Here is a 25,598-nt window from a genome sequence, read left to right on the forward strand (position 1 = left end):
TCTCCTGAGGGTCCATTTCTTTCTTCCGCTTCGCTATACTAAGGCACCTTGGCTTCAATAATTCCAAGAACGAGTTCCTCCCAAGCACTGAAGTATACTCATCATCATCAGTGTCATCATGGTTTGCCAGTGGTGCAGCATTCGATTTCCTGCTAGTGCAAAGGTTTGATCCCATCTCGCGTAAGATCGTACCAAGCAAATTTCTACTTCCTCGAGATAAGTTGGATGGATTGTTGGGGGAGGATTATAAAGGGATGGGTAAGTCTAGAGATGAAAATGTTTCCCCCTCTTATAATTCTTCATACTTAGACCGACGACTTCTTTGTCGATCTCACCGATTCTTTGGCCAAAGATAAGTTTTGTCGACGTCAAATTCGACAACGATGGCGACAATAACAAAGAGTTCTTGGTGCTTGGTGTGAGATCCCCATAAAGAATAAGACAAGTTGCCGACTTTGGTAGGAGAAACCTTGTCAAGGCTTGAACTGCTTGGACTATGGAATGAAGCTGTCGTTACTGGTGAGTCCATGTTTGCAGTTTGGGAAGATCAATTAGGTAGAGACAAAAATAGTTCCGCAGTGAAACTTGCATACGAAGTGTCTTATGGAAAGTAGTCGCAGTAGCGTGGGAGTGCTCAAGAGAGAGAGAATGAGCATGGCAGGCTATTGGATGAATGATGTTATCTTTGATCAAGAATAGACGTTCATTTGACAGGCTTAGGGCTTAAGGTCAGCAAATCCAGCACAATTGGGAGCGCATGCATGGGTGTCCCATAGCACACCATTAGATGAATGATCCTGTCGCCGCTCTACCTAGGGTTATTACTTGACAAGGTTCAATGAAATCCAAGTAGAAGCATATTATAATTAACAGAGACATCAATGAAAAATTTCCTTGCACTTCTAAAATTATATGGAAATCGCATCTGTCTTCTTTACGTTTAATCCTGACCGTCTTCTTGTCCATCGTGCAATGCTGAAGATCATCAGTTCTTTTTTTTTTTATTTTAAAAAATTAGGGGAAAAGAGGATGGTAGATGTTCAAATAATTTAATTTATCACAGGCCACAATAAACTCCCCAATATCTGTACATAAAAATAGGTGGCTTCATGCCAGCCAAGCTAAGAACATTTGCGCAGCAAAAACAAGCTGGATGATCAGGCATGGCACCCACCACCTTCCATGATGTGTTAACATAGACCAACATTTGACTTTTCCTCATATCAAGGCATTTGGGTTGCCAGGAAAACAAAATATCGAGGCAAGTGACTGAGGCAAAGCTCGGACAAAATGTTCTGTACAACAAGCACACGAAGAAAACAACAACCAACACCCAGAAGATGGCATGGCATGAATAGGCACATGGAATTCATGCACTGCAAATGGTAACAAAGCTCGATTACATGGAACTTCTTAAACAGTTAATTCGCACAAGAAAAGCATGTTCTAGATATCCTTTTTGATAATGACAGTATCGCATCACCTCAATAACACAGGAATACGATCCAAGAATTCAAAAAGACATGTCCGCGCGCTTGATAACATAGAGAATTTGTAAGCCATATATGCACAAGCATGTGTTCCAAACTAAGCATGTACAGGAACAGTGTCACATCTGAACAAAATCAACATAGCACTCTCACGCCGAATGGGTTTCAGCTGAAGGATTAGTGAGAAGTTCAAGAGAACGCCGAAGAAAATCCACTGCAACTGGCACATCATCAAATGCAAGAGCACCAACAGCAAACCTTGCCGCCTTATGAGCCTCTGTGATCTTCTCTACAGGCGGCTGATAATTGCTGTCGTACTTGTAGCTGGAGGTAGGTGGGGCTGGAGACCCAACATGATTGTCATTGCCACTGCCAGAACTGTATTGTACTGTTGATGGGTAGTTTGAAACTGAAGGCGCTGGTTCATGAGAGTAGGCAGCATCAGGGCCATGGTAGTAAGAAGGCTGATGTGTCGGGGCTGTGGGAAAGGTGCTCTCGTGGAAACTTGGGTAAGACTGGAAATTCGGGTAAGAATATTGGGGGCTAGGATTTTCTGGAGAGTGGTAATTCTGTGGCATTGGTTGTTGCTCGCTTATGTAGGGTTGATGGTGGTATGGTTGAGGATACGAAGAAATTTCAGGTCGGTTGGTTGGCGGAAGCTGATGAAGTTCGCTGGATGGAAAATTGTTGCTCGAGAAAGAGGAAGGTGAAATATGTGGGTGTGCAGGGCTATGTTCATTGGCCTTATCTGCATGCTGAGGTGATGGATCAGCATCTGGATAGCTAGGTGAGAAGCTTTCAGTTCTTCCTAGATCCTGGGGAGGAAAAAAACTTGAACAGTAAGTCCTGGAAGGATTACCAATATTAAACCATCAGTTTTCATCAAAAATAATGAACAAACCCATCAATTTCTTGGGTTTTAAAAAAAAAACGGAAAATTGAACGTCCTTGAAAAAAGTTGTAAATTGACCTTATCTCCATGCCAAGATATTGTATCACCACCTGATTCACTAGGGATGACGCTCTCGCTTGGTCCCAGGTCCTGACCCAAAGAAAGGAATCAGTTAAACCTTGTGCAAGCATGATGAATTCAGAAGTTTCTTATTTAATGTTTATACAATTCCAAATTTCTTCTGATGGTTAATAAGAATGAATTTTTAAGGTTTGGACTGTTATTATTATTATTGTTTAATTTCAACGTCTTGTACGGGGTTACCTTTGAAGGAACTTAGCAGCTTCTTAACAACTGGAATAGCCTTTTTTTAATCCATAGAAGATATATATAATATATATATATATATATATATATAATATATATATATATATAATGCTTAAGAGATAAAATTCCACTGAACATCAAGTTTGCATCTTCCTACAAGCAGTTAATTATAAAATGTAAAATAATACAAGCCCCCCTTCCAAACCCCGGAGTCAATGTTCCTGCTGCAACTTTTAGTCCCAAAATTTATCAAATTCTTGCCATGCTCCAACATAGCACCACATATACTTTTGCAAGGATTCAACCATTTCTTCCCTTACAAATTGCCTACCCGGTGACAAAAAAGAAAAAGATTTTCCAGTAACCTTGTTCATCTGCGAGAGAGATGGCTTTGATCTACCATTATGAATTATACTACATGCTTGCAAGGATACTAGAGATCTTAAAAAATCACACCAAATCCACTCTACCTAAGAGAATAGACACGTAAACCATTTCTATGTCCACTTCATAAAGGACTACATCCATTCTCCATCTTCCTTTCTGAAAGGATGCCAGAAGCAGGGCTTTTCCCCAAGACACAAGCTACATGACAACATTAATCCACTATGAACCTTGAATTTCCTAGTCTTCCAAAGTCATGTTGGAGGTCAGCAAGAACCACATAGGTGTAAGACTTCCTACGGAGAGACACTGGCCCAACACATGCACTGATGCACACATACACAAAGCATGTGTTAAATCCCCTTAAGACTTCCTCACAAGACCTCCAGAGAACAGCTTACCTATCAGAAGCAAAAATAAAGGTATATACAAAAGCAAAAGGCAAATCCACACCACTTATCTTTCCATATATAGTCTTCAATCCATCATGCCCAAAATCTAAAGACCACTATGAACACCTATCCTTCCCCTGACCAACTAGACAAAGGAAATACCACTTTAATCTATGCCATACAGTGTGAAGGCATGCTGCTAATGCTCCTACTTTTCCAAAAGGGCTTTTTGAAGCATTCCAGTGAAAGTTCTTTTAACAAGAATCACTTTTTCACTTGTTTGGTGTTTGGTAACACATAATATGGAAGCATCTCTTAGATGTATTTGGCCCCAATAGGCCTGAATCTAATTATGGTAGGACTACATCCAGCTTTCTTAAAATTTCAATTTAGAATAAGGACTTCAAGATAATTAGCACAATCATATGTTGAGTTTGGATTAAGTCCATGAGTCGATTAAATTAAATTTTACCTAATTCATGTGCATCTCCAATTCTTATGCGAGGCTAATGACAATCCAACACAGCACGGTTGGACTCAGCTACAACCATCATGGCCCTAATCTGGTCATACGTCTGTTACGCACACTGGACTTGTAAATTCAGGTCAAATTGTGTTGGCTGACCCAAATTCAATTAAAAATGGCATGTCCGATAAATAATGCATGATGGATGGTAGACAACGGGTTCTCGCTGAAGGCTTCCAGTGGCCACTTGTATCTTCCTCACGTACAGTTCCTCCCAAAATATTCAAAATATGTTGGGATACCAATTAGGGGCTGGAAATGGGTCTTGGCCAACATAAGGCCAATGTCAAGGAGCTCTCATTTGAGCCGAGCCTCAATTTCAAGCTTTTTAGGCTTTCGGACATCCACAGCACAAGTCAATACTGGATTAATACATAGAAAAGCAATGTGTAAAATCTTAATATGTAGATGGTTGTAAACTTGATTAACATAATCCAGCAACAGTTATGCTTCTTGTTTCTCTATGTTATAAAGGGATACCAACAACAACAACAACAGAAAAAGTGGTCAAATGAGGAGCATATTAACCCCCTTTATGAAATGTTTGATCTACACGATCAGTTTTCCCCAATGATTTGTCAACTTCATCTCATCTAGGTCATATTCATTGCCTCTAGGTCATTTGATCCCTAGCAATGGTCTTCATCATATTGCCACACCATACAACCTCATCATTGCACCACCTGTCACCACTCCAATGGTTGTGATACAGTCAGGCCGCCAGCCAAATATCCTCTAAATCTACATCTCAATATGCTATTACACAGCCCATCTTCACCCACTGCCATCTCCTTAATTATTGCATGTCACCATCAACATCCAACCACTTCCTCTCCTTTTGTCCAACCTCACAAGACTCCTGCCCTTCTCTCAACTTCCATCCAAGTTAACCAAACAGGGATGGGATTCACACTTCGGACAGTCAAAGGCGATGCCTATGCCCTTTCCTACTCTTTTTGGGATCCTTTCCCTGCCTTCGCCTATGGTACTACCATAGCTACAATTGGTCATACCGCTTAAATATGAAGCAAGGATAGAATAGGTATAGGCATGCCTTGATTTTGTATTTAGCCCAAGCTAATTATGACAAAGCTGAGCTTGTGTCTATCTACATACAGGAAAAGAAGTCTGCCTCTGCACCCAACCAATCTCATACCATTTTTTGTACCATGACAAATCCCCAAATGTGCTTTTTAAATCCCCCACTTTCAGAAGAGAGAGTTAAATACATGGGCAGGAACTCTCAACACCCTTCCCGAACATCTCCACCTAGTGCCCCACCAAAACTTTCTTCATGCCAAGTTTGCCAACCATGATCGTGAAGCTCTTATCTGAGCTAACCAAGGAATAGTGACCTATTCAGAAGAATATTAACTACAAATGAAACCTAACTGTGAGTATAATTATTAATAACTTGATCTATAATAACAAGATGCCCAATATTTGCTTGTAAAATCAACATCCTTTTCTTCTTCTAGCTTATATGACCACACCAATCTCCTACAATCCAAACTTGAGGTCATTGAACTCTTTAAAACCTAGATGCACTTTGAATCTCACAGAATAAGCAGAGGCTAGCCACTAAGAAATATTATGATCAAGTTAATAAACATACATATGAATTGGTTGGGGAACTTGAGGGCATCGATAGATCTTTTTCACCACCAGGAGGTCCAGGTTCAGGTCTCCGTCCTTCTTTCAAAGCTCTTCTTATTTCTGCAGCTTTCCATAGAGCATACTTCTGCTTCTGTTCAATCTGCAAATGGAAATAGGACAAAAGTCCTCAATTTAGCTGAGTCATATCACAGTCCATTTAAATGCAGTTAGAAATATAAAAGAAAGAGAAATAGTACATAGGAACAATGGATTAATTATGCAACCAGTAATGAGAAGACAAACTTACATCTGGCTGAAGTTCACCAAACTGATTCAGAATCTCAAAGAAGATGCTTGCAGCATAAAAAGTTTTTGCAGTATTCCTGTAAAACCAATAATAAATTAATCTTCACCTGCATTTGCAAGACCAACAACCGATCTCCTTAAGACAACTGATATAAAAGAAACAATAATGAAAAATGTGGTATTTAAAATACAAGTCAGCGCGCCCAGCTCGATCTTGCTTATCTGCCTTTGCAAAGACATTTGATGCAAATCCTTCCACATAAAGGTAATCTTCAGGCCCTAACTTCAGTGATTTCTTATCCTGTTGGAAGGCATGACAAGTCCATATCAATAAACAGATGAACAATATTTCAATCAATGATATCCCAATCCATCTAAATTGGAGCATTCCATTCCAGCTATAATCATTAATAAGTATCTCAGGCTATCAAAATAACTGCTCTATTTGTTGATGAGATAAACAAGAGAAAATCACACCTCCATAGCATCAGAAACCACTGGTTCTCACACCTTAATATCTACGACAAATTTGTAAAATTGCCCATGCAACACAATTATGCTAACCAACTAATTAGATAATGACTTGCGGATGAAATGCTCGATAAGATCTAAACTTATATGCAAAAATTTGAAACAGCACTTAGAAATCCAAAAGCAAAACATATGCTCACTATAACTTGAAGTTTAATCCAGTGCCCACCTTTATTTCCAATTCAACAGACAATGGCTGGAGAAGGGAACATATGTGCCAAATTTGATGATGTACAATTCTTTTGAATTAGAGAGGTTTGCAAGAATGTCGTTTTATTATCTAGAAACTACATTTCATGTTTCTGTCATTGAGAATTTTTTTCGAATGCTCCAATTATGTCTAGTTGTATACAGAATCTCAATCTCTGGCTTAGCTGCAGGAATCTACTACATTTGGCACCACATCCACTCCATATAAACATTTTTCACTCCCATTGACTCTCCTATTTTTATACACTTTCCATCTTTCTAATGCATGTAGCAGTGGCTATGCTACGATGAATCGATTTAATCGGCTCAGGTTGTGCCCCCAGTTTTCTCCATCTGCATCTCAAACCACAAATAAGTTTCTTGGAAAGGCACAGGCCAAAGACATGCGAACATGGTTAATCAATTATCACAAATATTATAAATATGAGATACATTTACCAGGAATTAATTTCCCTGCACTCACTTTTACCTGCCAGTCCCCTTTGTCTACACGGATATGTAGGTTTTGCAGCTTGATTGTCTCATATAAGCAAAAGTTCAATCAGAAAGTATTGGTCGCAACTATAAATTGATCATCTCTATTTTATGTTGCAAGAAGACTGTAACAATGGCCAAAAATAAGGAAAGATGCAGTTTCTACTTTCTACCATGACTTATAGCTAGTTCAGCCATAAACACTCTCGTTAAAACCCAAATCATGTTTTGAATGAGCGCCACATGACGCTGACTCCAGGGGTTTTTGCTCGATCTAAATCAAACAGGATCACTAAAATAGGAGTGATGCATAAATAATTCACACCTTAATTATAGGTCAAAGGTGTAATGAATTGTATGGGTGTGTGCATTCATATATGTGTCAGTCCATCCATGAATCTGCCAGTCCATTGCTTAGTAATTGAATGTTCTACCTAGGATAACACACTGCACCTATTTTGGAATCTTCCCAGAATCTTGAACCCACATCCACTTATTAAGTACTTTCTTACTAAAACTGTTTCTAAGATATCTGCTTCCCCAAAATCTGCACCTGCTACCAATTCTAACAACTAAGGTCCATCCATCTGTCCAATACAAGCATCTTGGACTCAAGGCCTTTTTGTGAAGGGTGGTGCAAACAAGATCACCAACTGCACTCTTTCTTAGAGTGCCCCACATAGTCAAAGTCAAAAGAATATTAGAGTGCACCGCTTTGTGTCCTTGGTTGCATCCATCTGTCCAATACAAGCATCTTGGACTCCAAGTCCTTCCTTGTGAAGGGTAGCACAAACAAGATCACCAACCACACCCTTTCTTATAGTTCCCCGCAAACGGAAAGTCAAAAGAATATTTCAGTGCACCGCTTCATGTCCTTGGTCCCTTTTGCACATGCATGGAATGTGACAAACTCTAGTATGTGAGTGTGTGCGAGTGTAGAGGTGGAGAGAGACAGAGAAAATTAAATAGAGCACTTTTGAGAGCCTTTGACCTCAAATGCTTACCAATGCAAAGAATGATGGTCCTCTTAGAATGAAAATCTGTGCCATTGATCATTATCAATAATATAAATTGGCTACAAACCAATCATGCATTTTGAAGGTCCTCTACCCGTCCATCAAATGCATATGAAATGTGAAATTTTAACAGCATCGTACTATGCTTTGATATGAATTACCCAAATCATCTGATTTATTGTCTATACATATTTTTACTTACTTATATCAAGATCAATGATTTGGGTTTAAAAATTGTATATCATATAATATACTTTTGCACGGTAGCTACATTGCTACAACTCATTTGTACCCACTTGAGACATAGGTTAGGAGACCTCCAAAACAAATGTTAGTTTGTAGATGTTCTAGACGTTGTAGATCATGAAAACGGTGTTGATTTTCATTCTGAGAGGGTAATTGTGGATTTTTATTAGAAAGCATTTGGGACCAAAGCTCTCAAAAACAGTCTAGCTCAGCCCTCGCTCTCTTTCCCCTGGCACCTTTGTGCAAATGGGCTAACCCTGTTTCATTTAGATGATTTCCCTGAAATAGAAAGTATATGACAGAATCTAGGGCTGCATCTAGGTTTCCCATTACTGATATTATTACTTTACCCTTATAGCAAACAATAAGCATAATTTCGCCTCATCCTTGTATCTCCATCTCACAGCCCAAGGGTTTGAGTATTGAAAAAAGAGTGATTGAGATGGGAGAAATAGAAGATCCAAGACCCTAGTTACAACTCAACTAATATTTCAATCCCAAGGTGTTAATAAGGTTGGCAAGCTTATTTCTTATGTCACCTTGTCAGAAAATTTACTTCCACAATCGAGGATCTACAGAGGGAAAACCAGAACTTCCAGTTAACCTATTCCTTACAGATCTTGAAGGAATTCCAATGATTCATTCTCACACACAATAGGCCCCTCATCAAAGAAAACCACTAATCTCACAACCAAAGCAATGCACATAAGAAAACACCAATATACTCTAAATCATCACAGAGTTCATCTTAATTCAGTCCATAAAGATGGCCAGGCCCTTTCTGAATTTAGAACACATAAAGTTCGCATCGAATTATATAAATAAGGGGGCATCAAAAGAGAAAAATTGAAACATGACCTTCTCGAGCTGATTCATGAGGGAGACGAGAAGGGCGTTGGTGGTCTTGGTGCGCTCCTTCTGCGGGATCTTGAGCCCTTTCTCCATCGCAAACAATCGGCCTGGAATCGATCGGATGTCAGCGACGATAAAGGAAAAGGCGAGAGAGGGAACGAGAAATCCAGGGTTAGGGTTATGGAATTCTCTCACAATAGTAGGCGACGAGGGGCTCGTGCTTCTGAAGCTCGTCGGCTCGTTGGAGATAGGGCAGAAGGACCTTCGCGGGCTCGGCCTCGCTCCCCATCTTCCCTTCACCCGATCAACACGACGGCGAAACGCGAACGCGTGTGTGTGAGAGAGAGGAGACTATCCGGCGAAAGGGAGAAAACGGAGAACTCTAGAAGAGAGGTTTGCTACTATTATTAATCGCTTGGGAGAAATATAAAAGAAGAAGAAACTTCCCGGTTCTTCGAAGGAAACCACCAAGAGCCGCGCAATAGAGAACTTGCGAAGGCTTGGGCTATTTTAAACTTGGCTTGGGCTTTGACTTTCTCTCATTCTTATTAATTTCATTTATTTTATTTTATTTTTTTTTGGTGCTAAAATAGGCATTTTATACATTATGAATACGAATACACCCAATAGAATCAAAATACAAAAGGTCCCGAAGTGCTTTAGACATCTCTCTCTTTCCAGCGCATAAAATTTATTTTATTTTATTCAAAGCACCTTATTTCATCAGCATGAACTAATATTGTATCATATGCATTGAGCCATTGAGCATATATTCTTCATAAACAACTGTCACGGACTTCCTTACTTTTAAACCACTTGGTGGTTTGGGTGAAGTGTTGGCAAATCATTTAGAGGAGGTTTGGTACATGATGGTATAGGTGTAAATGATGAGATTACAGTATTTAATTGCACCATGATAATCCTATATGACAGTGATCCCAAATCATATCCATTTCTTAAATTACCATCCAATCTAGTCGTAAAAAATTATCTTTGAAAAAGAGTATCAATATCACTCAAGGCCAGTAATCTTAAGCTAAAATTTGGAACAAAAACGCTCCTTGACTTGGCAGGGAAAAAAAAAGGGTATCAATAAACCAATAACATATTATATCAATATTAGATATATTATATTTTACATATATAGTATTTATGATATACATTATATTATAATATACTATTAATCATATTATTATTCAATTATATTTTTAAATATAATAGAAATGTATTATTGCACTTCATATACATGAAATTATTTAATATATTGCTTCTATTAGCCTTATTTTCCAAATTAAAATAAATATTAGTATTAAAATAATAGCATCTTATAAATATAAATGAAAAAAATTAATTCTATAATAAAAATTAATATATTTTATAGGATTAATAATTTATAAAACTAATAAATATATTTTATAAAATTATATTTTAAATTTATTATAATATATTTTTATATGATCAACAAAATATATTTTATAGAATATACGGAGTAGTTTTGATATTATACAGCCAATGATATTGAATTTCTACGAAGTACAAAACATGATACTCGTATACATCCACAAATTTTTAATCATTGAACATAACATACTAAACTCATAACATACTAAACTCAGAGATCAGATTATCCCAAGATAATGATCACCAATGATCTAAGATATCCCATTTGAAACGCCAAATACCACCTTAGGTTTAGCCGTGGAGTGAGAGTCCAATGAGTCTGCACCCAATCCTGGAGTTTTGCTAAAACATCCAGAAACTTTGTTACGGATGCCAAGTTAACGCGATCTGGGTGATATCATGAGATGCTAGTGCTACTGTGAGATTGATACATGCATATAATTGACCTATGAGATTTAGCAACAGTTTGCTGTCACACTGAAACCTATACACCATATTCACCTCCACTTTTCAATGAACGGTATCTGATTCTCTCGGCACACGCAATTTTCCTGCCCATAATATGGTAAACCGCAAGAGTGAGAAAGATGTAATGTGGTTTTGCTTGTGATTCCGTGGGGCTGAAAGCAGGTCAGGAAATAGTAATCTTCAAAAACCCAGTCAACGCAAGCTCAAGTGATGAAAACAAAAGTTCCCCTACTTCTTACCCAAGTTATTTATGCACAAGGCTACAACTGAGAACAAGAAAAATAAATTTTTATGAAGTGTATCCATTAGAAGTTTGACAACCAACAGAGCCTCACCATATAATAAAAGATGACTTGGAAAGCCCTCATGCAGAGTAATGCCTAACTCCACCCAGTAAATAATTACTGTCCTCCACAACACACATCTACTAACCACACAAGCTATATTTGTGATCTTACACGCATAAGCTACCTATATCATACGCTTAGATTAAAGTCATGGCGAAGCAGGAACTGGGTCATTGCTAGACACATAGGAAACAGCATCCTCTTTTCCTATGGCCACAAAATTTGCTGGAGCAGCCGGCCGTGTATTGCCGCACTTCCCATCCTTGCTCGTGGATCTGGCACCGTTGCTTCCACTTTGGTTTGTGTTCAGGGATAATCTTCGACCGGGAGTTCCATTTGATGCAGCGCCATTTGCACGAGGGCCCACAACTTTCTTTGGAGCAAGAGGCCGGTTTGGACTTGGCTTGGCGAAGATAGATTCCTGTTCTGTATTTAGTTGCTCGTGCAACCGCTTTTGATCCTGGCACATAAGAGTAGTGAAAGATTGAGTGAGATCAATACCAAAATTTAAATCCTAAACTTACATATGCTTGTAGACTGAAAACCATCTACATGCCATACAACCTCAGTTCAAATTGGAAAGGAAGTTGTTGATTCAATTAGGAGAATCATGAATTTCTAATACCTACATAAGATGGCCAAACATGCAGCAGCTCAGAAGCTAGCATATTTAGGAATGAAGCTCTATAGATAATCAAAAAGCAACCAAATACCTCGTATAGCATCGATAACGCAATTTTAATTGTGATCATATGATACAGTCACCAATTAGCATAATAATAGAGCAAATAAGAGTTCATGATTACCCGCAGTCTTCGTTTCTCTTCCTCTCTTTCATGCCTGAGCACAGTATATTCGTCTAGCATTGCTAGAAGAGGAACACCATCATACATGAAGCACAAACCATGATCTTCTTCCCATGCCCTGGTCTTTGCCACCAGAGTATCAACAAGAGCTAGCACAAAATATTTATCAAATTAGCAATTGGGTATATGAAACAGATCTATCTGACTATCTCCAGCAGAGTAAAAATGTCAAACCTTCAATCATCAAATAAAAAAAGAGACTAAAACTTCCACAGCTTTCATGGCATGATAATCTATTTTGGTTTTTAGATTCTAATAAAAAGGATATGTTGTGGACGTCATAAACTAATTTCTTTCTTAAAAAAGAATTGCACTATCCCACTTCGAGAGTAAACATATTTGATTCAAGATGAAAAGCCTCATAGGGTTTCATTTCAAATGCGGTCCTTTCCAGGACTGAGTCTCATAAAATCATGTGGAAAGGGCTTTGCCATAGAACTAATGCAGGCGTAAGTCAAACACCATCCATGCCTACAAAGACTTGGCCTCCCAGACAATTAAGTCTACAGTTGCACGCATAATGATCATCCATTCTATCCACAGGTCAGCCTTATGAATTTGCATGATCACATTATGCATAAATGCATATAGAAAAGCATGCACCTAGCAAGCTAAGGTACTGTCATTCCAATGGATTTTTTTTTACTTCTCTGCCAATCCCACATAGCTTGGAGATGTTTCAAGAAATAGGTTCTGAATGATTCCCTTTATTGATAAGGTAAACTATAGTAATATTTCTTCATGAAATTTCTTGATATGCATTTATGGCATTTCTGCCTGACATTAATGCACATCTTTATTCTGAGGAATTCCAAAATTGTCTTTGGGGATCAGATAAATACCTGGAATTTTATTAACCAAAATGCGAGCTTTTTCTGCACGCTTGAGGTTTAAATGTGCACCTCTGCTTGAGCTATACCTGTTTTCATCCTGAGACAGAAATGGATATGTAAGAGAGACAAATAATCAGTGGATGATCTGTAGGAAGTTTATCCTGAACTAATAGTATGTTGCTTTGAATTTCTACTTCGATGTTCCTGAAGACAACTATTTCTTTGTTAGAAGAAGACGAAGAACCCAATTTACCCGGTTATAGTCTTCTAGCCAGCTCTCTTCTTCACATGCTGACATCCACCTCTCTACCTTTTCTAATATTTCTTTTCTGCTGAGGGCCTCTTCTTTGGCTTTCAGTATCTGATTGTCCATGTCAGCTATTAATTCTGAAGGTTCAACATTTCCTGAGTCAATTAGAACCATTATTTTCTCTTGGGCAGCCACTGAGTCAATCTCTATGTGAGCACCAGCATAAATTTCTTCCAGTTCACTTTGTTTCTTTAGAGCTATTTCTTTCATCTTGCTGAACTTTAACTGATCTAACCTTTCAACTTCAACTTCAGCCTACATATAACAGCAAGCAGGAGAACTTTCAGCAAATTAAGAACATTTACAGACTGGTAAAAAGTAAAAAATGGCAGAAATTGATTACTTGCTCAATCAGATCAAGGGCAAGAGATCCTGGCACAGTGACTTCATCAACTGTAGCAGCCATATTACAGGTCACATGATCAAACAGACTCCGTTCCTCCGAAGATGTACCCATCAGATTCCAAAGATCGGAAAGCTGAGCTGCTAATTCTTGAAGCTGAGTATAGAATAAAAATCGGTTCTCACATCCATATCAAATAATCATAAAATAAAGCAAGTAAATATTATATATTATCTAGGATAAACATATGTGAAATAACTCTATAAATGCCAAAAGAGTTACCACTGCAAATGCAGATGAGTTTTCTGTTATGCTTTTCTGTAATACTTCGCCTTTCAGTTTAGCGTAACTGCATGATGCCTTGTTAACCATGATAAAGAAAATAATTCCATGTTCATTCCATTTAGTATTTAAGGTCATCTAGAGCACGGATACTGTTAACTTGATGACAATGATATAGAATTGGAGTTGACTCCTCCCTAGATAGAGCTGAGTCTCAAATCAAGAGAGGAAATGAGTGTATGGTCTCCATGTATTGCATTCAAGATCAGTCACTCCTAGAGAAGACAATTCCAATTCCATAGCCCAACAATCTAAAAAAAATAAAAATCCTCGAAAAATTTTAATTCGGCAACCTAGATATTAAAATTTTGGGGAAAAAAATGAATAAAAAAGTTGCTCATAGATCCGAAACCTAAGATTGATGCTGTCTGTTGGATTTTGATAGTTCAAAGGGACCCATTTAGTTCATAAATGCTTATCAGAGTGGTGGCTGGAAGTATATTACTAATCTCTCCTCAAGATATGATAGAAGTTCGACTCTGATGGGGTAATCCAGACCTTCCAGAAATGGATGTTAATAGAGATGTTAATAGATGATTTCCTTGCTCTCATCACTACCCTTACCAATATCTCCAATCAGAAGACAGCTTTTGTTGTACAGAATCACATATATCAGTTCCATCATAACTTAAAAGTTGGATTTTTGGAGATAAAATGCCTTAAGCATCACATTTAGAGAGACCATCAAAAAGCTAATGACTTGACAGCATTTCCAAGAATAAGAAGATGAATTGCTTATAGAAAGCTCCCTAGCTTTTGTCATATGATTCCCTTCACTCTAGTGGTATGATGATCATCTCATCGCTGGCATGCTAGTATATGCTAGAAAACCACCCTCTCCTTTCCTGCCATCTAACTGCAAGTTTCTCTTTAACAAGAAGTAGGCAAGTTGATCACTCGAGATACAACCTTTAACCATCTAAACAAATCAAGCATCCTAACAACTAGTGAAAAGAAATGTCCACTATTGATGAAACAAATTTTCAACATATGTAGTATCCTCTCTCAAGTAATTAAAACCACAAACTCTTATAAATTAGCATATATACTGAACTAAGCAAACATACATAACAAGAAAAGGCTCAAACCAGACTTGGGAGGTTTGAAAGAAGAAAATGTTCGAGCATAGAGCATCAATCCAACTATGTTTGACTGACATTAAGTTGTATTGTAGCATATCATAGAGAAAAAAAAAAGGTTAAGGTGAATATAGAGGATGTGTAATATTGCTGGCACAAATGCATACACCATTATCATATGGCAACCATCTGATATGATGCAATACAATATGGAAAGGTACATATGTAAAGCATATAAAGAGATGAAATAGGAACATAAAACCATAGTGATAGATTGTGAAAGAATAATGACTAAGGCAGTTTAAATACAAATTGAAAGGATGGAATTAAGCAGACTAAGCATCATCATTTGTGACGTAAAATAATGGTTAAGCTCCCCAAAAGGCAATAAATTATATAACAAGAAATGATGCTTTAGAATATAGAATGAAGAGATTGACAACTGCCGTATTTCACAGAAAAACTTTATGCTTCTCTATTTTTTCATGAATCCTAAACAGAGAGCATGTTGGAATATGTTCAGAATCTTTGCTGCCTTGTGTTTTCTCAGTGGGTTCCAGAACTAGAAGCCACGTCTAAGAATCACCAAGCACTGCTATTTGGGAGTCAAAAGCTCAATAGAGCATAATGCATGCATCCTCTACCAATGCTCATTTTCTTTGCTGCAAAATTTTCCAAATGGAGATCCTACCAAAGATAATTGTCCACACAAAGGCTTTGATTTTCTAAATCTTCAATTTTCCAACAACATTCGTACTCAATAGGCATATCATGTCACTACTTGCAGAAGAAATGTGCAATTTATCTGCATAGCATGAGAGATGGGCTTCACTGTCTCCTTGCTGCATTAATTGCCTATTTGCAATAAACTTGTCTTTACTAGTTATTTTGGGGATTTTGAATGATTGAAACCAAGAGCAGGATCATGTTTGAATCATTCCTTGATACTCAAACTTGAAGTAACTCACAAAAGTGAATATAAGACCATTACTTAATAAATTCAGGTGAAAAAATGATAATTGCAAAACATGATTGGAAGAAATATGTAACCTAAAAGAATGAGGTAGTATATACAGTTAACAGCTGAAAACTTACATACAAGATATGTGCATGATTACATGTATTGCATAAGAAAAAAATGATAAGATGGTTGTGCGGAATCAAGAAAGGAGAGGTACAAGAACAAGTGCATTAGAAAATACATAGGAGTTGCACTGGTCAAGTATGGACCACTGAAAAACACATTGAGACGGCATGGGCACGAGCACAGAGACTTGAGACATCCTAATAAGAAAGCGACTTGAATTCATAATGACAGTTTACAAAATGCAGGTGAAGACTTCAGATTGGATAGATGAAAGTTGGAGAAAGTATTTAAATAAGCTGATGGTCATAAAGGATGCATTTGCAATGTGAATGAATGGCAAATAATTACCTAGGAAGCTGAAACCATTAGTTGGGTTGTACAGTACTTTCCAGACTCTAATTGCTAATGAACCCTATCACATTGACACCACATGGTATACACTAAATGTTCTTACAAAGAAATATAAAAGATAAAGCACTAATAGCATGCAAGGTAAAACTAAGTAAGAGGAAAAGATTGAATGAAAGAAAATTGCTAGAATTACTTTTTGCAGTCTCATCCTTTTATCTTCTTCAAGCGCTACAACTGTCCTAGCAAGCTTTGATAAAGTATCATTGCTAATGCTCTTGGATTGCACACCAACAGAATCATCTAGGCTAGGATGAACTTCGGTTATAGTACTGTAGAAATCCATTCCTAATACGGCACAGAGATCATGTACTGTGCTCACAAAATCAAGGACTTTGTGCAGCCTATCACTCTGCCAAAACAGCATTGCAGATGTTAGAACGTATTTTCTGATTTTAATAAAGCATGACAAATTTCAAGGGAAAAAAAACAAGACCTTTTCTTTTTGAAGTTCTTGGAGTTTAGTGTGGTACTCATCTAACTTTTTCAGGGACAGATCATCTTCATCGACTGTAGGTGTCCCCACCTGCTCTCCAATTTTTAAATTGCCAGCAATTTCACCACATATCTGCTGAATTTGCAACTGTACATTAGCAAACTCCTTTATCCTCTCCTCTTTCTGCTTGCCTAACTGTTCCAATGCTGGTGCTATAGCTGCCAGCTGCTCTTTGATTGTACCAGATGACTTCTCAGGCTGCGGAACATCAAGGAACAGTAGTGAATCAGCTCCAACCTAACTTTAAACATACAAACTGCATCAGATAAATATAAGTTACAAATAATGTCTTTTTAGTCTTAAAGCTGTTATGTCTATGAATGTTGTAAGCTTAATTCCATATCAATTGAAGACACAACATAACAATGTCCCATAGCATATCCTTCAAAAGAAGACATCAACAAAAAGTAGAGTGCAGTAATTGCAGATTCACAAGATCAGGGTCCAAGGGATAGATTGTATTAAAACATCAATATAAACTTGATCTAGGCACAGGGATAAGCAAAGAATCAGTACAGTCACCTCCAAAACTGAATAAGGGGATGTTTTGATTAAGATTAAACAAAAATGGAACAACCGTGCATATAGATACATGTTATATGGACATGATGAGTGGGATGGGATGTGAATTGGGAAGTTTTGGGATGTTAACTAAACTAAATTTCAAAAATATGTCAAGTGAATTGTACAGATCCTTACACCCCCAATGTGCATTAGGAGTAAATATCTTTTTCAATTGAGCTTGGGGGAAAAATATGTTGGATAAACATACCTAACATTGTTCAGTTATTCAGATCAGTTCTAAAAAGTAAGTTCTTTATCTAATAGAAGCCAAGTGCTGGCAAAGGAACACGGTGATACTGAATGGTAAGATAATCAATCAACAAGTGCCTCATCCCATGATTCAAAGTGTGGGCACATAAGAAATTAATGCATGAGGATTGCAAATACATCTTTTAAGAGAAACAACCAAATATAAAATTAATGTTTCCTCACAATGTTGACATTGGTCTTTTCTCCAAGGGCAGAAAGAAGTCTGGCAAGCTCAGATTTCGAATCAGCCAAGCTCTGCATAAGAACAGCCCTTGACTTTGAAGCTTGATCAACTTTCCTCCTGTAGACATCCAAGCACTCCTGTTCTAGTTGAAGTAGCATTTTATCACGTTCCTCTTCACACTCACCAACTTCATCCCATATCAGCTGAAACAGAAAGCCAGTCATTTCCACCAATTATGGCGTAAAAGTAGTAACCTAAACTAGAATACCTGCAACTGCTGCAGCAAAGATCCACAGGTAGTTTCACCAGATAAACGATTTTGACAACCTGTGATTGCCATTTAGCTCAACGTGACCTGCACGGGAGGACAAGCTAATAAGCAAAGTTGTTGCAGCCGCATAAGAGTAGATGGGAAAATAAAGAAATGAGAACCAGATCTATACACCTTATCAAACCAAAAGGACAGTGAACTCTGCCACACTGCTGAATGATATACACTTGCTTGTCAGGTAAAATTCAAGATAGATAAATCACCTGGGAAAATCAAGTTCTGCAGCAACAGGGCAGAGCCAAATCTAGTTACTACTCCAATAGCCAGGCAAGAAAAACAAATATATTAACTGGTCATACAAGATATTTAATTCTGTTGGAACAAAAGACATTCCATGGTTCTGAGACAGGGAGCAACTACACATGTAACGACCACATAAAACTTTCCTTAAGTATTGAATGACAATTGTCCATTTCCCAACCGAAGGGTAGCACTGTTGGGCCACACTGATGAACAGCTACGAAATGTCCATCCCGACAACCATACAATTAGCTGTTGAAGCAATAACCGAGTTTGTTGCTTGGGAAATGCACACAAAACAAATTATCCTATTTGACCACATTGAAGCAGAGTCATTGAATTCGCACAGGATGGTATGCAAAATGCCAACAATTGGAGAACAGCATCCTTAAGGATCACCTTGATATTAAATTGCATGTCCATGACTCGGTAATCTCATAAAAATCTTATCTTTCACAATTATATACCCAGTAATTCCAGATGGCAACTATTTCTATCCCGATGGTGACTATTTCTACCAGAAGAAGCTAGAAGTAAGTCAAAACCGTGGATTCTTGTGAACTAAGCTTACCAGAGAGTACAGAGAGAATTATAAAAAGCAAAATCAACTAGAAATTTATCTAAGAGCAATAGCTTCCACGATGCAAACACTAGAAGTAACCATAAATCAAAGCCACGTCACAAAAGTGTACTAAAAATTCACTGAAAAAATAAGAGAAGTTAAGATCAGCTATAAAAGCTTCAAACCTTGTCTAAAAAAACTCCACATCAAAGCCACATCCTACTCGAATCACAAGATCGAAAGCATCAGCAATAGCATACGAGCATGTCAACAGCAGAAACCCTTACGAAAACCTCTCTCCGTCAAAAAAACAACAGTAGTGCACGCCAAAGAAAACACGTCCACTGCTAATATAGCACGAAATCAAACTTCAAAACATGGAGATCTCGATCTAAACCAAATCGAGATCAATGTGGTCAGAAAAAGGCGAAAAAGGAGCAGGATTTCACGAGATCACGAGAAGAAAGAGAGCTCCAGCACGCCAAAGCGAGGGAATGCGGGAAAAAGAGCAGAAAACCTCACCTGAGAGCCAACTGGCGATCTACGGCATCGAGATCTTGCGATGGGTTTCCATCAAAAAAGAGATCTTGCGTTAGGATCTGAGGGATCCCCTGTTCTTCTCAGAGCCGAAGCAGAACAAAGTGGAGAGGAGTGCAGCGGCAGCCGAAGCGCGGCTTCTCGCACATGGGATGGAAGAAATGCGATGCATGGACCAAGGTGCAACAGGTTGACCTCGCAGGAGCCGGCGTTCGCGAGCATTATCGATGGAAGCCACGTAGTGGAACCGAGCGGCCTGATGAATCTCGACGCCTCGTGCGTCGCGATCGACGCGACCGGCCACGTGACGCGAATTTTCGGGAGGCCCCCAGGAAATGCGAAATAATTCAGAGACCAACTTATGAAAACCCACCGCCGCAAACCAAGGCTGAACCACTGGTAAAGTGGGGTCCAAGATAGAGAAGTAGGTGAAGATTCGGGGTCCCGGTTGGTGCCGTTAGGTACAGTGCCACTCCCTCTTTCCTACTGGACTGTAAGTCGGTAACTTTAAGCAACAATTTTATCCACCATTCACCATTCCTTAATTAAGAAATCCTAATAGCCTCTCGCCCTACTAATTCTCGCTTAACTACCTTAATACACTTTGTTAGCCTTAATCCCCAAGGAAACAACCCTTTGGTAACAAGTTTGGGCCAAGTGCCGGTGACTCATTCCAGTTTACTCATATATATCAGAAGATAAATAAAGCTAAAGATTGAGTTGCTTTTTTTTTGCCGTTCATCACTCGAAGAAGTTTTTTTTGGACTTATTTTGTAACCCCTCTCTTGCCTTACGCCTTTTTTTTTTTTTTCGTTGTCTCTGCTGTGGTATTCATCTTAGAGCAGTATCCGCCGCACACCACGCATCAAGATTCGTGCGATGGGATATGATAATGGAGCTTTCGTTTAAGGAAGGGACCCCGCGAGCGATGGTGGTACCGTGCGCCGTGTATCAGCTTTCTCAAGCAGAGAGCATCATCTCCTGTCCTTTTGCTTGGCCCATTGGCCGTCGCCACAACGGGTTCTGAAATGGTGGGGGCCGCACTGGAGCGCGGCACATGGCGGTTCACGTGCATATAGTAGACCCGAATCGAATCATGAACGTCGATCTACCCCTTTAAACAAAGGAGACCGTGATGGTACAAGACTTGATGGATTTTTGACCTCGCTATAACCGTTGGATTTTAATCCATCCAGGCCTTGAATCGTACAAATCCTCCGATCGACATCTAAGGGGTTTTATTAGGTGTGTCGAGCATGACAGGGACGGCTAGTACCGTGTCCTCGCAACGAGCAATCGAGTGGACGGGAGAAACTGGACAGCCAATGCACGGTGTGCAACGTCATGTATACGTTCGAGTTTTTGACAATTTGTTTCATGACTCCCTGTGCCTCCACATGCTTAATAGTTAATATATACATGGAGGCATGGAAGGCAAATATGGACGACTCATCATTAACATTGCTCATAAATGAGTATGAAGAGTTGTTACCACCCCCCCCCCCCCCACCCCAAAAAAAAAAAAAAAAAAAAACACAACTATGAAGAGCAAGCATTTAACATCCACAATTATATCAATGCAAGAATGTTGAGCTAAACACAACAAGGGCTTATTAGATGTCAAAAATTCTTTGTGCTAGCAACTCTAAAGTAATTTTATTGAGCTTATCCATAGTATACATAGATAAATCCTAATTCAAACTAGATCAATATGCACTGTAATAAAGTCATGCGCGCTAGATGAACTTACAATTAGTAAAAGAGTTTTTTTAACATGAATATTCTTCTAAAAATTAAAATTTGCATAAATATTCTCTTAAAATTTATATTTATTTTTTATTCTCATCAAACACTATTTTTGCACACATGCCCCTAATATAACGATTATTCTAATGGCGTTAATAAAAACCATATTTATTTTAATTAAAAGTAAAAATTTTGAAATTACTTTTTGTTCCCTGTTGCGATCGTCTTATAAATGTTTCTGATAGGGAAAAAAATAGATCGTTCAGCCCACAACTAAAAGGCCGTCCAATTTCGGCCCAGTAAATGTCAACGATAATCAGCTGAATCTTCACTTCGGCCCAAGGTCAGCTCGTCTTCGGGACTTCGCCAAAAGCTCCACCAACTCCAGACATTCACCGACCTGCTCCGACCAAGCTCGGGGCGCCTACCCTAGCAGTACGCTCCGACCCTCGAGCTCGGGGCGCTCTACCGAGCACGCCTCGAAACATAAGGAGCTGACCTGCTCCCAGCATTCGCCAAGCCGACCTCGTCAAACGCATGTCGCAACTACTTAACGAACTCGGTCTCGCCAACGACTGCACCCATATGCGGATCTACGCCTACCTACGTGGCTGTACTTCACAGCACTACCGTGTCACGTCTCAATAACTGGCCCTCAGCAGTCAGACGATACCTTGACTACTCCGGCCATACCCTGTCGTGACTGTCAACACCCTACCGTTCTCAAGAACGGGTAGTATTGCACGCCACCAGCTAGCCTAAGCTGCGCGCCATCTGGCTCAAACCCATGCCCCCTCATGATGAGGGCTGACAGTGCTTCTGCCACTTGGGCTACTCCATTGAGACTATAAATAGCTCGGTCAGGTAACTTCTAAGGGACTTTTGGCCGGACCAAATTTATCCCACTCTAACTTGATCGTCGGAGGGCCCTCACTGAAAACATTGGTGAGGCTTTGTGCAGGTCCACAGCCATCGCGCAAGAGGTGGCTCCTATTGATGGGGACATCAGAGCCCTTCATCCAGATGATCCTGAGCCCCCGGATTGAATCAGACCCGTTTATTTGCATATTTATTTTATTTTATTTCTGGATTTATTTGCATTTAGGGATTTATTTGTGGTTTATTTTATTTCTGGGTTCATTTGCATTTTAGGGCTTATTTGTGTTATTTGTGGGCTTATTAGGAGTTATTTTTGTGTAAGGGGGGTTTCATGCAAATTGTGTATTTGGGCCCTATATATAGGGAACTATTTTCTTGATTAGGGTTTAATGAAGAATTAGACATTTTCTCTCCACCTATTCTCCTCCTCTCTTCTTCTCTCCTCCTCTTCTCCTCCTCCTCCTCTTTCTCTTCTCCCTCTTCTTCTGTTCTGATTTACAATCCCACTGAAGTTTTTCCTCCAGATTTGGTGCGGCATCACCTATCTTCTTCTTCCAACCACCGGCGGCTCCCTCGGCTCCACTGGCGTGGTCACCCTTGGGCCAAATTTGAACCACAACAGTTTTTTTTTTGCACATTTAGCCATTAAAACCATTAATTTTTTAACGGCTTTAGATGACGTGGGTACTTATGCAAAAATATAGATAAAAATGGTAGTATAGTAAAGAAAATGTTTTACGAAGATATATATGCAAATATCAAATTTTAAAAGATATTCATGCAAAATTCGATATTTAGAAGAATATTTATGAAAAAAATTTAATAAAAATATAGAAGTGCATGCCAAGAGAAACTACCGTTTCTTAAACCCAAAGTTTTAGTAAATTTGGCTGGTGGAATCTGATGTGTAACACCAAGTTGTAGTTTCCCAACTTTCATCTTTAGTCCTAGGGAATGTTTTAAGACTGTAAGGTTGAATTCATAGCAGGGAAAGTCAAAATACTATAGAGTGGGAGTAAATGGGTATAAAAAGTGAAAAAGATTAAGTGCACCCGGTGAGCTTTCCACATGATAAGTAAATTTAGGAGAGCATATTAATTTCATTGCAACTTTATTAGCACATGTTTTTCATTTGATTAACAAAATATCAATTTACAACAAAAATATCAAATTTGTAACATGACAATGAACAAGGATTTATGTAACCATTTGAGCAGCAAATATTTGAGATTGTAATCATAAGATCCCCAACCTTAATGAAGAAGTGAAAACACTAGAAAGATTTAGTAAAATATTTGTTTTTCAAAAACAAAAGAGAAAAAAAAAAGATCAATTAGGAGCAATAATAATCCTGCATTAATTAATATCTGCACATAAACAATTGCAGGGGAACGCTCTAATGAGCAAATTGTGAGGAGGAAATGAAATTGATGGCTAAGTCCTAATTGGCATACCCAGTCCCTGTTTGCCAGGTACTTGTAGGTCTCACTCAACTAACCAACGACAACCGAGTATTGAATTAATAAATTTATTTTATTTTTATTATACTTTACCGAATCTCGTAGCATCAAAAGAGATGCTACGATGGTTCCATTTTATTAAATTCACAAATTATATTTATGTAACAAGTTTGGCATGCAAAAAGGAAGAGAACTTAATTGGTACTCAACAGCAGTCGATAATGGTGGATTTGGACAATGTCAAAGCTGGAATTTTGATGTTCAAACTCTACTATGAAATCCAAACATGCAGTTGTAAATTGTGAAGCTGAGAGCTAAACTTTTTGACCTTTTCGATAAAATCTGAGAGCTAAACTTCATCCCGGTGATTCAAAAGAGATCATACAGGAACTGGGAAAAACTAATCAGATTTGCTGGACCTAAAAACAGATCAAAACATTCAACCGGATAGGTTGCAAGAAACTTTTAGTCACAGATGCGAAGCAACTTTTGATCTGATCTAGGTAGGCTGGACTCACATTTGATCCATTTGCACCCCTAAATATGAAGTGAGATAGAAACTGTTATGTTCTCTTTCTACTTCAGAAGTACCATTTATTTTAAACCTCTCTCTTGTTAGTGATGGGGCAAAGTCATAAACATAAAAAGAGAGAGCAAACTTCAAAGGAGGAAAAACTCGAAGAAAACTTTTATCAAGTTTGGCCACACTTATAAATAAGAATCAACGAGTATTTATGGTAGTTGCTTTACAAGTGTCAAGAACAACTGAAAAATAAACATCTAAAAGATTGACCTCACCAACTAGATAAAGATAAGAAATGATGATAGATTTAATATACTACATAACTTAATCCTAAAAGATAAAAATAAACTAGGAATTTGGATTAGCTTCAACATCCCCTCTTTTTTTTTTAAGATTCGGTCAACCTTGCCATTCCCATTATACACTTAAGCCTGATGAATGAGTCAAACTTCAAAGGCTTGGTAAGAATATTTGCAATCTAAGCTCTTCGACTTGCAATAAACTAGTTGGACTTGATTTTTATTCACTTGATCTCGGAGGAAGTGGAATCGTGTGTCTATATGCTTACTTCTTTCATGAGTAACTGGGTTCTTTGCCACATCAATACCTTAAACGTTATTAAAAAAAAACCTTTACAGACCCTTTAATTGAAATGTAAATCTGATTCTAACATAATTCTCAAAGCCAAATTGCTTGACATGCACTGGAAGCTGCAGTCATGTATTCTGCTTCATATGCGGACAAAGGAACAACTCATTGCTTTTTTGAGGACTATGAGAAAGCTGTAGAGCCAAAATTGAAAACATAATCCAAAGTGTTTCTTCTACCATCTTGATTGCCACCCTAATCATTGTCAGAATATCCAATCAACTCATATGTGTTGGTTGAAGAATAAAATAATCCATGGTCACAGGTACCTTTTATGCAGTGCAGAATTCTTGGATCCACAATCGAATCACTATATTCCTTGGATAATTTGGCTCCAACTACAATTGGAGTGCGCATGGGATTAACCAAAAATATGAAACTTTTTAAAAAAATTTTGTAGCATGCTTCTTATGACAGAATAATTCCATATTCCATACCTTGAAATGCTTGGAA

The 25,598-nt window shown here is 38.3% G+C and overlaps 2 protein-coding genes across 2 annotated transcripts; both read right to left on the minus strand.

Annotated features, from left to right (window-relative positions):
* Positions 1 to 1,349: 1,349 nt before the first annotated feature.
* Positions 1,350 to 9,703, minus strand: LOC103713615 (protein HOMOLOG OF MAMMALIAN LYST-INTERACTING PROTEIN 5). Its single transcript, XM_008800613.4, has 7 exons — positions 9,438 to 9,703; positions 9,249 to 9,349; positions 6,105 to 6,214; positions 5,915 to 5,990; positions 5,627 to 5,767; positions 2,461 to 2,532; positions 1,350 to 2,305 (listed from the first exon to the last, which is right to left on the minus strand). Exons 1-7 carry the CDS (start codon positions 9,529 to 9,531, stop codon positions 1,640 to 1,642), a joined length of 1,260 nt encoding a protein of 419 aa, XP_008798835.1. The 5' UTR covers positions 9,532 to 9,703; the 3' UTR covers positions 1,350 to 1,639.
* A 1,675-nt stretch (positions 9,704 to 11,378) lies between these two features.
* Positions 11,379 to 20,033, minus strand: LOC103713614 (65-kDa microtubule-associated protein 1). Its single transcript, XM_008800612.4, has 11 exons — positions 19,875 to 20,033; positions 18,665 to 18,769; positions 18,488 to 18,574; positions 18,219 to 18,422; positions 17,163 to 17,420; positions 16,863 to 17,078; positions 13,811 to 13,966; positions 13,411 to 13,722; positions 13,167 to 13,254; positions 12,265 to 12,413; positions 11,379 to 11,918 (listed from the first exon to the last, which is right to left on the minus strand). The coding sequence occupies exons 3-11, from the start codon at positions 18,557 to 18,559 to the stop codon at positions 11,607 to 11,609; spliced, it is 1,767 nt and encodes a 588-aa protein (XP_008798834.1). The 5' UTR covers positions 18,560 to 18,574; positions 18,665 to 18,769; positions 19,875 to 20,033; the 3' UTR covers positions 11,379 to 11,606.
* Between the last annotated feature and the right edge of the window lie 5,565 nt (positions 20,034 to 25,598).

The sequence above is a fragment of the Phoenix dactylifera genome, unplaced genomic scaffold (genome assembly GCF_009389715.1).
Source record: "Phoenix dactylifera cultivar Barhee BC4 unplaced genomic scaffold, palm_55x_up_171113_PBpolish2nd_filt_p 000580F, whole genome shotgun sequence".
NCBI classification, from domain to species: Eukaryota; Viridiplantae; Streptophyta; class Magnoliopsida; order Arecales; family Arecaceae; genus Phoenix; species Phoenix dactylifera.

Excerpts from the sequence above, each read along its gene's own strand:
- LOC103713615 (XM_008800613.4), bottom strand. The coding sequence starts at position 9,531 with ATGGGGAGCGAGGCCGAGCCCGCGAAGGTCCTTCTGCCCTATCTCCAA. Across the intron at positions 5,768-5,914 it reads TTGGTGAACTTCAGCCAGAT|ATTGAACAGAAGCAGAAGTA; the intron begins GTAAGTTTGTCT and ends TTCCATTTGCAG. Across the intron at positions 2,306-2,460 it reads TATCTTGGCATGGAGATAAG|GATCTAGGAAGAACTGAAAG; the intron begins GTCAATTTACAA and ends TTTCCTCCCCAG.
- LOC103713614 (XM_008800612.4), bottom strand. The coding sequence starts at position 18,559 with ATGGCAATCACAGGTTGTCAAAATCGTTTATCTGGTGAAACTACCTGT. Across the intron at positions 13,967-16,862 it reads AAAGGATGAGACTGCAAAAA|CTTCAAGAATTAGCAGCTCA; the intron begins GTAATTCTAGCA and ends TTCTATACTCAG. Across the intron at positions 13,255-13,410 it reads GGCTAGAAGACTATAACCGG|GATGAAAACAGGTATAGCTC; the intron begins GTAAATTGGGTT and ends TTTCTGTCTCAG.